This window comes from Equus quagga, chromosome 2 (genome assembly GCF_021613505.1).
Source record: "Equus quagga isolate Etosha38 chromosome 2, UCLA_HA_Equagga_1.0, whole genome shotgun sequence".
Taxonomy (NCBI): Eukaryota; Metazoa; Chordata; class Mammalia; order Perissodactyla; family Equidae; genus Equus; species Equus quagga.
The window spans coordinates 49454851-49467938 of record NC_060268.1 but is presented as its reverse complement, the minus strand read 5'-3'; the positions used below and the strand labels follow the sequence as shown (position 1 = coordinate 49467938).

Below are 13088 nucleotides of genomic sequence, written 5' to 3'. Positions count from 1 at the left end.
CCATGAGAAAGGATGAGATCATCCAGGAGACCATGTAGAATAAAAAGAGAAGTGTCAGGGAATGGAAACTAGGAAACACCACAATGTAAGGGACTAGTGGAAGAAATAAATTCTATGACTGAGACCAAATAAAACATCAGATAGGCAAAAGGAAAGCCAGGACACTGGAATCAGGGAAACCATGGGAAAAAGGGGTTTGAAGGATGACTGATGCTGTTAAGTGCAGTGAAAGAGTCTTATAACATAAGACCAGCAGATAGACTATTGGACTTGACAAATAAACATTATTGTCACCTTAACAAGATCAATATCAGCAGAGTGACAGGAGTTTGCACTAAGAGGAAACAGGATGAAAAGGAGGAGACGCCAGGTATGACCAAAGTAAAGTGAGTCAAGGTCAGATTCTGTTGGTCTCTAGCTAAGAAGTTTTGACTTTCTCATGTGGAATATATGGAGTTAGCTGAGATTTTTGCAGAGAGAAGTGACATTATCACACAAATTTGGGCTGATGATTCTGAAGTGGTATAAAGGCGGATTAAAACTAGTAGGTGTTAGAAGCAGAAAAACAATTTAGGAAATACAGAAGCAAAAAATGACACTTCTACCCTGCTTCCAATGTGACTAAGCAGTTCACATACCACAGCCAGAAGGAACAAAATATTTTGCACCTTAAGATAATCGAAAAATCACAGAATTACACTCTTTATGATCTCCAAAATATAAAACCTTGAATATTTCTCCAAAACCTGAACTTTGTAACAAAACAATTTTGAACTTGATTTTACTCATGTTATATCTGAAAATTTATTATGACCTCTGAAAATATGAAAACCAGGTAGGAAAGCTGCTGTTTCCACCAAGAATAGCATGAAAACGTCATGTAAATTAGGTATCCTTAGGAATGTCATGTTTTTGTTTTGTTTTGCCAGTGCTTCTGAAGTCTGACTCCCTCCCTGTATTTCTTGTAATTAAACAGTTCTAGGGGGCCAGCCCTGTGGCCGGGTGGTTAAGTCCATGTGCTCTGTTTCCACAGCCCATGGTTTTGCCGGTTGGGATCTTTGGCGTGGACACGGCACCACTCATCAAGCCATGCTAAGGCAGCATCCCACATAGCACAACCAGAAGGACCTACAACTAGAATATACAACTATGTACTGGGGGATTTTGGGGAGAAGAAAAAAAAAAGATTGGCAACAGATGTCAGCTCAGGTGCCAATCTTTAAAAAAAAATTTCTTTCCTTTTCTGTTTTTTTCTCTCTAAGGTCGCGGAGCAAGTAATGTAATTAAGGACTGGAATTCAGGCAAAGTGAGTTCAGAATCATCTCTCTTAACCACTTGGGTGTACCTTTTCTTAATTTATCCTCCTCCCTCTCTCTTCACTGAGGTGTATTACTTGTGTATGTATCTGTTTCTTCCAGAGTGAGTTTAGGTCATGGTTAGTTATCATCTTATCCAGCCTGCCTCTAGCATAATGCATTCTTATACACAGGAGTTGAACAATAAGCATTTATTAATGAAAACAAATGAAACAATATGAGCCAAAGGTATTTATGTAGAGTTAGAGTGTACAGGACATGTGCTTGTTTACCTTGAGTATGACCGTTTATCAAAACATCCAATTGCTTTATGAACATTTGGTTGAAGTGTTTAGCAGTTAATGCCATAATGATGATGACAACTTTGAAGGTTAATAGTATTCTGCTTATAATTGGTGTACTGAGAGCAGTACTTCAAATTTTCCAGAGCATTAGGCATGCATTCATCTTAGAGAACTGACAGAAATCTTTTACCTTCTGATTAAAATTTAACTGAGATGATTTCAAGGTATGATGGGCGGTAGCTAGCTGCACATGATTCACCCCTAAAAACTCCCAAGGAAATATCCAAGAAAACCAAAAAAAGGATGTAAAGTTATAACAGTGCTGGAAATTAGGGTTTCCAATCAAAAATTTCCCAATATCAGGGAGTGACTTTGCCTAACTTTAGGGCAGCTGGCTAGGTTGAGAGACATTCAGTGACCAACTGCTGTCTAAACTTCTAAAATATTAACCTGACTAGAATGAAAATTGTAGGATATTTCTAGGAACCATACACTGTATGCCCCTATATCAGACATCTGGGGGCTTAAGCGACTGGCCAGAAAGACTGTCAATCACTCCCCTATTCCACAGTAATGGCTTCCTGAGGCAGTAAAGCTGTCTCTTTCCCCCTCAACCTTTTCACTCTATATCTATTAAAGAGTACAAAACTCCTAAGATTGCAATATAGCTTGTGCGATAGGGCAACGAGAAAGGGCTGAAGGAATACTGGGAACAGTCTACCCTGGGGAACATATATAATCTTTCATGATCTGCTTCAGCAAGACAAGAATTCACTGATTGTTTACATTATCCAGGAAAAAGTCCAGCTCTTTGAGAACCCACCAATAAGAGTAGGTGAATATCTTCCCTCAGTCTAAAAGAGAGCTGTATTTGAATAAAGACATGGCAAAGAGTGGAACGTTTTTAGAGGCTTGCCTTACAGTTTAAAGTCTGCAGGTGAATACTGACAACATCGATGTGGTCAACAAATACTGATTCAAAGGAACCCTGTATTTTGTCAGACAAGTAGGTTGTAAACATCTTTGTACATTATTATCCAACATACACACATGCATGCACACATAAGCATACATACAGCAAAAAGGACCAGAAACTTGATAGGAAATACTACTAACTAAAATGATGACAGTGTTATCTCTGGGTGGAGCTACAGATTTTTGTTATTTAAAAAATATATTCTATATTTTAAAAATAATTTAACATTAGCATGTTTTATTACCCTAATCAGAAAAAAATACAGAAAATACATATTTCAAATGTTATTGATTCAACTTCTGCCCTATTGTTGATTTTACAAGTCTTCGTGACTTTTAGCACTAATAAGAAGCAAAGTAGTCTAACTCCTTTTAAAAATTTTGTTTGATTAACTAAAGTAAAAATTTCTTTCTATATCTTTCTTTTCTAAAAACACTTTATAAACTTTAAAGTGTATAATGTAAAACTGTAGAACCTATAAATATTCTTTAAAGTATCATTAAATAAGATTTTTGTGGAAGAAGTCAAACAAATCACCCATAAAATGATTTTTCCTTTCAAAATTTATCATTGACCATACTAATTTATGGTTAATGAGTAGATGCAAAAAAAAAAAAACCCACTATAAAATTACTATGAAATAGAGACCATTTTGATTTCACTAAATAAAATATATCAAGAATTAATTTAAAGATATTAATGGAATGATCTGGGCTCATAATGGTTGCAAAACATAGGGATGAGAAGGGTAAAGATGTGAAAATCAAAGGAGGACAACAAGAAAACCCAATATTTCACTTAATGTTACTTTTCTTCCCATTAGAATTTTGCATCAGTTTCAATATCAAATTAGCACTCTATGGTGTTTCTCCAGTCAGCTGATTAAAACTGTAAGTAACAAAATTTTTATTGTTTGGTAAAAGGAGAAAGGTAAATAGATCAAAGTCATAAATATGACCCTTCTAAATTTGGTCAGAATTAGGTTGAACATGTCTCAATATACATAAAAATTAAAGACCCAATATTTGGAAAATAGTTGTCACCTTTTAGAACTTATATTAACATATCAGGAGTTACACAATCAGTTGGAATGCCAAGACTAAAAGTTTAAGCATTTAATACTAATTTGAAAAATATAAAACACAAACTCAGAAACAGGATTTCTAGGTCACTCTGATGAGTATAATCTTTTCCCTGGTTGGTAAAAATACCTGTCCTTTTCTAGAAAGTGTGACTAGAAGCATGGTAAGTTAAAGATGGTACCTCTTGGTACCGAAACAATAGTCTACACTGAACTTGCCTTTCCACGTTCACTCTTAACTCTAAATAGTGAATAATTAGGCAGTCAATATAATAAAGATAGTCGTATACATTAAAGTACACATTTCTTAGATGATAGAAGGAAAAAAAAGACAAATTTCAAAAAAGGACAAGTATTAATCAGGGTTAGTGGCTATCCTTCTTGGAAACCTTGAAGAAATGGTTAGCAAATTGCTTTTTTTGTATGTTGGAAGGTAGGCTAGTGGAGGGATACAGGGATTCTGGGTGACCAATTTAGAGTTATAGGTACCACGGCATAGAGATGACTCATTCTAATTCCAGTCCTGTTCCGTGACCTTAGAAAAGTAACTTCATCATTCCTAGATTCAGTTTCTCCATTTGTAAAATGAAAGGGCTATTAGAAGGTCTAATCCTTATAAGATTTCACATGCTATGCATCTCTGAATACAGATAACACGTTGTACCCAGCCATACACATTACTTACTCCTACCATCAACATTTGATTCTATCGCAGCCCCTGGTTAGCAGGGATGACCAGAAAGCAGGGGTCGAGGGAGTCATCCAGAGTTGGCTTTTGCTCTTTGAGAATTTCCAGTTCACAGGATTCTACATGGTCTCCAATTTGGCAAGCATCTGCTTCTGAGTTTACGTGACCTTTCTTTATGCGTGGTGTCAAGGCAAACTTTCTCACTTCTAACCATCTCCTTGAAAACCATTTCCTTTTCAAGGCTGCAATTCCAATACTACTTATATTATTGTAAGCGGGAGAGGGGAAACAGGATTAAAAGTACAATTAGCAATTTAAAATGACTGAGTATTCCCTGCAGGAACCACCTCTTCGAAAAATACACCTTCGAATAAAATAGATCAAAAGTTACTACTGAATCCCTGGGAATACTTAACATTTCCCCACAAAGACATGATTAAAAACAATGGGTTAATAATGTTATAATCACTTGACCTTGCTTTTGCAAGAAAATGGAGTTAGTGTCAAACCAACTTAACTAGTGAAGTCTCAGTTTCATGGGAAAAAATGAGAGTAACAAACTTCAAAAAGATGATGCTTAAATTGCCAATAATGAGATCGTTACTGGCATGTTTTCAGCTGAAGCACTGCTATATTATCAACCATTAATTCTCAAAATATTATTGGCAAAATATTGGGAAACCACGTGTATTTCAATTAACACATCTAGATTCAGCTCACTTGCTACTGTTTGGTAGGCATCGTGATGGAAAAATATAAAAGAATCATCTGACTCACCTACTGTTTCATGGACAATTGTCCCTAATCACACCCATCTTGTGGTTTTCAAGGGATGGAAATGCCTTTGATTCAAAAGATTTAAAAATCAATTATTTTCAAATGAAAGTAAAAGCAGGGTGATTGGAAAGAAGCAGCCAAAGGAAGACAATGAGTTTTGAACCCTTAGAAGAGATTTCAGAGAAATAATACAAGACGAAAGACTGTCTGTATTCCTGATGTTACAAACACACTAAAACAATATTTATCACATTTGCTCCCCAAAATTCAGATTAGCGTGCATTTCAGTGATGAGTAAATATTTTATTCACCCTTGTCACTAAAGAGGGGCTCAAACATTTGAGGATCACTTCTCCTTTGGCCAAAAGCATCACAGCTTTTCATAGATGCTATGGATTGCTCAAGCTCAATTAGGGAAGTTTGGATATGAGGGCAGTCGTGTGAGACAGGAAAGCAATGAAATGCATAGGCTTTAGAGGAATGATGGAAGTTGAAGAGCAAGTAAGGATGGGACCCTCAGGCTGTCCATCAGCTTTCTCTGACACCTCTCCTCATCTGGATTTGGTCCCTGGCTTTGGTCCCTCCATGTCTATGCTCCTATAGCACCCACACATACCTCCATTATATTGTCTTGTTATTATTCAATTTCTTCTTCCTCTTCCCCCTAGATTAGGAGCTCACTAGGGGCAAGACCTATCTTTTATTGCTATATCCCCATTGCCCTGTATAAATCTCCATCCTTAGATACTCAGAAAGTGTCTCTCGAATAAATGAATTGCATCTTCTGGAATGTGGGCTCCGTGAGAGACTGGACCTTGACTTCTTGTTTGCTGATGTATCTCAGCACTCAAGATGATAGGCACTTAATAAATATTTCTTAAGGGAATGAATGATTCACTTAAACAACACCCTCCTTAGAAAGCAGACTCATGGCTCAAGCAGCTAAAATAGACAAACGGCTTTAATGTAAATTGTATCTCAACAGTTCTGATTCAAATATAAATTAGATTTAGATGGCCAGTGCCCAAGTACAGGTTGTTTGTTAAGTACATCAAGGTAAAAAACAATAACCTAATGATTTTCTCTTAATTGATATTACAGATGCATGACTACAGTCTAACAATCTCAGATTTTGTGAGACATCTTGGGCTTCATTTTATAATAAATGAAAGGCTCACTAAATACTTAGTTAAAATGTATGTATTTGATGGATAGAAATCAACTCCAGAGGACAATTTCATTCTTTTTTTTAATAAAAGTTGTGTTTTTTTTTAAGATTGGCACCTGAGCTAACATCTGTTGCCAGTCTTCTTTTCTTTCTTTCTTTTTTTTTCTTCTTATCCCCAAACTGACCCTAGCACATGGTTGTATATTCTAGTCATAAGTCCTTCTGGCTCTGCTATGTGGGACACTACCTCAGCCTGGCTTGATGAGTGGTGCTAGGCCCCCGCCAGGATCCAAACTCACAAAACCCTGGGCTGCTGAAGTGGAGTGTGCAAACTTAACAACTCAGCCACGGGGCTGGCCCCCAGTGATTTAATTCTCAACAGTGAATTTGACATGAAATTCTCTGTTTCTGTTCATGGGTGAATAGTGGGTCTATCAGAATATTATTAAAAACATATATGTTTGTATAGATAGATATAAAGCATCAAGGACTCCCAAAATTTTCATGATGGAAACAGGTTCTATGCCTGACTTCAAGATGTTAAATATGTGGAATACCATGCTCCTTTGAAAAACGGAACAGACTCTCATTCTTACTGTCATAAATTGGAAAATTGCTTTTATTTTTGATGGATGGTTGTATTTACCATGTGGGAACAAATCCTCCAGGTCATTGATCAATCTCTTGTCCAAATAGGAAAACTATAATCTATTTCCTTCTTTTCATGAATGCTCCAAAACAAAGGATACATTTTTATACAACAAATAGCACTAATAAATTGTGTCTTCATAGAAAATGTTCCATGGTAAAAGGAGAGAGCATTTCCTGTAAGCAGGAGGTACCCTAGAGGACTGGGAATTTCAGTATTAATGTTCAGGTTATTTACCAGCAAAATAGATTCAGCCTCCTTCTTATGACGAGAAATACACAAGAGGGAAGTTTAATAATGTACAACCAGACTCTCTGACTTAATACACACTTCCCCTTTATTTATTTCTGCTCTAAATCCGTCTTCAAAGAAATGGGAGTATCTTAAAAGAAACCAAGCAATCTCTGTTAAAAGAGGAAGATTACGAAGTTACCTAGGGGTTTGGCTAAGCATAAAGGGAGTTTAAATATCAAAAGAAACTGTGATTTAATTTCTTTTTCTGATCAAACGGTGTCTAAGAAAGTCCACAAGAATTAAGCAGCTTTGTCCTTTCTCAAATTCGTGAGTGGTCTTTCTACACAGACAGGACATTTGTTTCTTCCTTGAAGCTGAGTTCCTCAATTTTGTGTTTTTAAAAATTAAGAGGACATACTTCTGAGATAAGTTTGACATGTCTCGTTCTACGTTTTGTTGTTATTCATTTGTTGGTTTTCTGGTTACATTTTTTTGTCCCCTAAAGCAAGTTTAGAAATAACAGAAAAATACTGATTCAATAAGCAACCAGTTTAAATTAAAAGATACGGTTGCTTATTTGTAAACCCTCTTTTTCTCTTTTTAGTTGAGTTATTCATTGGTCAACAATAGGTTAGGACTATAAGTTTCAGTTTAGTTGCCAAAGTATCTTTTAGAAAATATGGCCAAAAGCATCTCTGAAAGTTATATTTCAACACCTGACAGAAGAATGTCAGTACTCTGAAACTTCCCCAAATTATTAGAAATGATCAATCAATACAGTATGCTCTAAAACTCTTAAATGCAACATAAATGGTAAAATATACACTGGCTTAATTAAACTTTTCGGTTTTACTTTGCTCGCTTTTGGCAACTGAAAACTTTTGACATGAAGAGATGTATCAGGAGAACTTGAGAATAAACACATTTCTGACAAACAACTTCTGCTTCTGATTTATTCATTTACAAATACATACTGAGTTTCTATCATGCACCCAGAACTTCTTATAAAGCAGTAATAAAATACATGACACCTCAATTCAAGATTTCAATTTGTAAATCTTTGAATAGAATTCAAGTGCCCCTCCAAGTGACTCCATTCTATCATCTCTCTTAAATGTGACTATACATGTAATAATAATATTAACTGATATAAAATGGATGTGTGTGTATTCTTCTATAAAAGTAACTAATTTTCAACAATTAATGATCAATGAGTAGTAAATGGCAATATCAGATTTGCATTGGTAGTTAGTTTTTCTAGGAGTTATCAGATTGTCAAACATCAGAAATTTTATTTTTATCCTGGTGAGATGGTAATTTTTGTACTGTCAAAGCAAAAATTGGACTGGATATAGTTAAATAGGCAAGAAAAATTTTATTCAAGGCTGTGCAATAGAGAAGAGAAAACAGAACTCAGTCTGAACTCAACTCCACTGAAATAAAAGATGGGAAAGTTTTTAAGAGCTGAGGAGGGATGGAGGGGAGAGTTTCTAAGAGCTGGAGTCGGGGAAATCCTAGTCCCCAGCGTTTGCCAGTTTGCCTTACTCAAAAGAAAAATAAACTTTTCTCTTATCTTCAGGACAGGAGGTGGAATTACAACTTGGAACAAGGCACCTGCCCTCCTACAGAGAGTGGGAGATAGGGACCTATCTTTCTTGATGATTACATGTGAAAAGGATGGCTCCCAGGTCCTTCAGAAATCTCGTTCTGGATTGTAAAACTGCTAAGCGGTTTTCAAAGAGTTTATATCTCAAAGGAGCACAGAAAGAATTTAAAATTACAAGTTTTCTGAAGTCAATGCTCTAAGGAAAGGGAGGTCGGGGCCTCTGGAGTTAGGCTTTCTGGATTCTGTTAAAGCCAAGGTGAGAGGGAGGTGAGTGGCCTAGAGGCAGAAAGAAGCCTATTTAAAGTTCTGTCCAGCTGAGGGAAATGTTAAGGCCATCTTGGTCAGTACTCAGTGCTAAAAGAAACATTTAATAAGTAAAAATATCAGTATCAAATCAAATGTATAATCAGAAGTAGATATAATCTACCACATTTTGTTATCATCAAAGTGCATTTGTCGGTGTATCACAAAAAAAAGAAGGCATTATTTTTCCGCCTGCCTACTGCCTTGCCCTCACTCTTTAGCCCAGCAGCTGGCAATCTAAGCCTGTAATTTTCGTTTTTAAAACAAAGTTCTATCAGAACATGGCCATACCCATTTGTTTACTTAATATCTATGGCTGCTTTTGCATGAGGAGGGCGGAGCTGGGCAGTTGTGACAGAGACTGTAGGATTCACAAAGCTGAAAATATTTACTCTCTGGCCCTTTGCAGGAAAAACTCTTTGCCGACCGCTGCTTTACTCCAGTGTGAGCAGGGGCTTTGTCAAAACTGAATCTTACAAATAGGAGAGGATCCCATTCATCTGCAGGTCACTTGATACCAAACAAGTAACTAAAAATAGTTTTTTATTGTTATTGTTTATTTAAGTTAAAAGGTATAAAGTGATAAAAGTGATAAAATGAAAGAGGGGTGATTCTCCTCTTCTATTTTTATTTTTTGAGGAAGATTAGCCCTGAGCTAACTGCTGCCAATCCTCCTCTTTTTGCTGAGGAAGACTGGCTGTTAGCTAACATCTATGTCCATCTTCCTCCACTTTATATGTGGGACGCCTACCACAGCATGGCTTGCCAAGCAGTGCCATGTCCGCACCCGGGGTCCAAACCGGCAAACGCCAGGCCCCCAAGAAGCAGAATGTGTGAACTTAACCGCTGCACCACCGGGCCAGCCCTGGTTCTCCTCTTTCAAACTTCATTTACCATTTTTCTATATTAATGTGATTGTGCTTCTCAGAATATAAGAAACACGGATATGAAGAAATCTGACATCAGCTCACAGAGATATTTTGGAATAAATTTAACTTGATCCTTTCTTTTACTGGGATTCTTTCCAGAAGCAGGGTTTTTTTTTTTTAAACATAGCTCTCTTTTGGCAGAACTGTTCGTTTACTTTAGACTGTTAATCATAATTACGTTTCAATTGCGCTCAAATTTTATACCAAATGTTCTGAATTCTTATAGCCATCGACATGGGCAGACTATATGGCAAACTCACAGACTCCATAATGGCTGCCCAATTACACAAGAGGTCGCCTCAAAAGGAGTGAGCTCCCTGTTAGTGGACATGAGCAAGCAGAGGGATGATGATCCCCAGTCAGGGATGCAATAACAGGGTTTCCTGGTTTGGAGGGAGGTTCATTTGGGTGACCTGTAAGTTACTTTTCCTGGCTAAGAATCTATGTCTTTATTATTTAGCCTTAGGACACTGTAAACTGAAAAAGCACACATACTTTCTCTATCAGAAATTTTTTAAAAAATTATTCTTACAGAAGCTGTTCAAGAATTATGACTGGTGATTGAATGCTGTGAACAGCAAACTTTGAAGAAGAGCAATGATTTTGATCCAATCCACATTCATTATTAGGATGGCTGAAAATGATTGATCTCGGGCAGCATCTATTCGGTTCACACGAAAATATGATCTGATCGTTAGAATGCAAGAACAGTCCTCTCTTATATGTACATAAGTAGTTTACATATTATATATGGTACATATCTTAACAAAATGCACTTACGATGTAGACCAGGTTTCCAAAGGTTAACTATGGGCAAGTAATAACTCAATTCTAAATTCTCACTGAAACTCCTCAGTAAGGATTATGTGTCTGTCTGGGTCACTTCTGCAGTATCACATTTACCGTAGTGTCGAGTTCTATGAGTGCTCAGTAAGTCTTGGTTTTACTGAATTAGCAACACTGATACAAACATAGGAAGGAAGGATATAGTCTAACGTTAGGGTCAAGATACCGTAATGGCTCTAGATGTGTCTCTGGCACTAACAGGCTTTGTAACCTTGGACAATGCACATCAATTATCAGACTTTAGTTTCCTCAGATATCAAATAAAGCATTGGTTCTCCAACTTTAGAGTGTATGAGGATTGCTGTAGGGCTTGTTAAAACACAGATCTCTGGACCCCCTCTTCAGGGTTTCTGATTTGGTAGATGTGGGGTAGGGTGGAAAATTTGCATGTCTAAGTTTCTAGATGCTGCTAATGCTGCTAGTCAAGGGACTACACTTTGGGAACAGAATAAGGGTTGGAAAAATAGTGGCAGTAAATTACCAATTCCTTAATATTTTATAGCTGTAAGAGAGAGGGCAGCCAGCATCAAACCAGCACATTAAAATGAAAGTGTCTTTTTAATCAAAATTTCATTTGAATTAGAAGAAGAAAGTTGAATGCTCCTCTTAGGTTTTTCTTTTTTTCAGATTTCAACAGAGATTTTTGAACACGTAAATGTTCTGTAGTACTTACGTCATAGCTTGATAAATGGACTCAATCCCATAACGCATGGCAAATTCATCAACTATTTCTTGAGAAGCATCATCAAAGAAAACTTTCCAGGCTTCATCCCCTTTGACCTCTGGGATTTTCACTCCACCATTAGATTTCACTTCAGTCAAGTAATGGAACAGATTCTAAAAGTAAGCGGTTTTCAATTGTTCAGTAATTCCTCAGAATAGGCCAGAAATATTTAACTGTAATTTTCAGTAAATTACACTTGCATTGTAATTGCATCTAATGTTTCATCTGTATCTAATGTTTCATCAGCCTCTGTGAGCAATAGGAATATCATGGATTTTCATTCTAACTCACCTCACCTTTATGCAAATTCTGGGTTTATTTCTGCCTGGGTCTGTACAGAATCAATGATTCAAATGTTTCATACATACCAAATCATTTTAGAAGGAAGTAAAAGGTTTTGCATATAAACATTTCTACATGCTAGAACATATTTTGCATTTATGGGCTCTGAGTAAATTATAGAGCCCTGGATGAATAATGTGCTTACAGCTGTGTTAATACAGAATCTAGGCATATAAATGATACTAAAGGGCTTTGGCTGCAAAAATGGGAGGAGTCAGGTCAGTGAACTGAGGTTGAAAATGAACGCTTGTAAATTTTGCAATCAAAAAGATCACTGTGCCCAATTCGTTTTTGCTTCTAACAAGTTTAGAAACTGCTGTATAGATGCATTCTGGGTCACTGAAGGAACTTTTCTTGGATTTTACTTCCTTTTGGTTCTTGGACCAGCAGAAAATACTCTGAAAAGCAAAGCATAATGCTGTTCCTCTGATCCCAAATCTTCTGTGCCCACACTTTAAGGCTAGAGTTGCCTCCTTATCCTGCCAATTCAAGAGATTTCCTTTTATTGATCTGAAAATGGAACCCCTTTCTGGAAGGAACGATATCACTGGCCAGGAAGTTAAGGAATTAAGGTAGTCAGGAAATTAGGCCTAGGTCTTATATCTAATTACTGTGCAACGTGTAAATGACTTAAATACTGGTCCTCATTCCTTCTTTAACAAAACAAAGGTGCAAATAATTACACATATAAATTTTCATAGATATATTTAGAAAAAATAATACGCAAAGAGGAAAGATTCTCTCAACTATCTTTTTGTGTCTTAGGAAGGTACTTTCTCTTTACCCCTTTGAACATGGGGAAAGACACATTCCTCAGTTTTACCTTATATTTTTCAATACATGGGACAAGTGTCATTTGCATCAGAGAAAAGCTCTGGCGACACCTCTAACTAAGCTCTGAGATGCAAAGCATCCAATGGCAGTTCAAGATTATTTGTCTGTGCATCTACACTGACGCACAAAAAAGAACGGATGAATTTGCCCTTTAGATTCGAATTGGGTGGTCTCTACCTCTCTCTACGTCAGCCCTACCTTTTGGGTGAGTATAGTCTCTAGTGTCCAGGGGTGGGTAACTACTTCTGATAGTCTCCTTATCCAGATAAGTTTGTGGAAAGGGTAGTTACAATGGAGGAGGGTTCATTACGAATGAAGCCCTTTGTTGTAT

General features: G+C 36.8%; 1 protein-coding gene across 1 annotated transcript in view; it reads right to left on the bottom strand.

The window, feature by feature from the left end:
* Positions 1-13088, bottom strand: part of UNC13C (unc-13 homolog C) — a 351117-nt gene that overhangs the window by 273970 nt on the left and 64059 nt on the right. The window contains exon 8 of the mRNA XM_046653916.1: positions 11531-11694. Within this exon, the coding sequence (XP_046509872.1) occupies positions 11531-11694 (164 nt within the window). The remainder of the gene's footprint in view (positions 1-11530; positions 11695-13088) is intronic.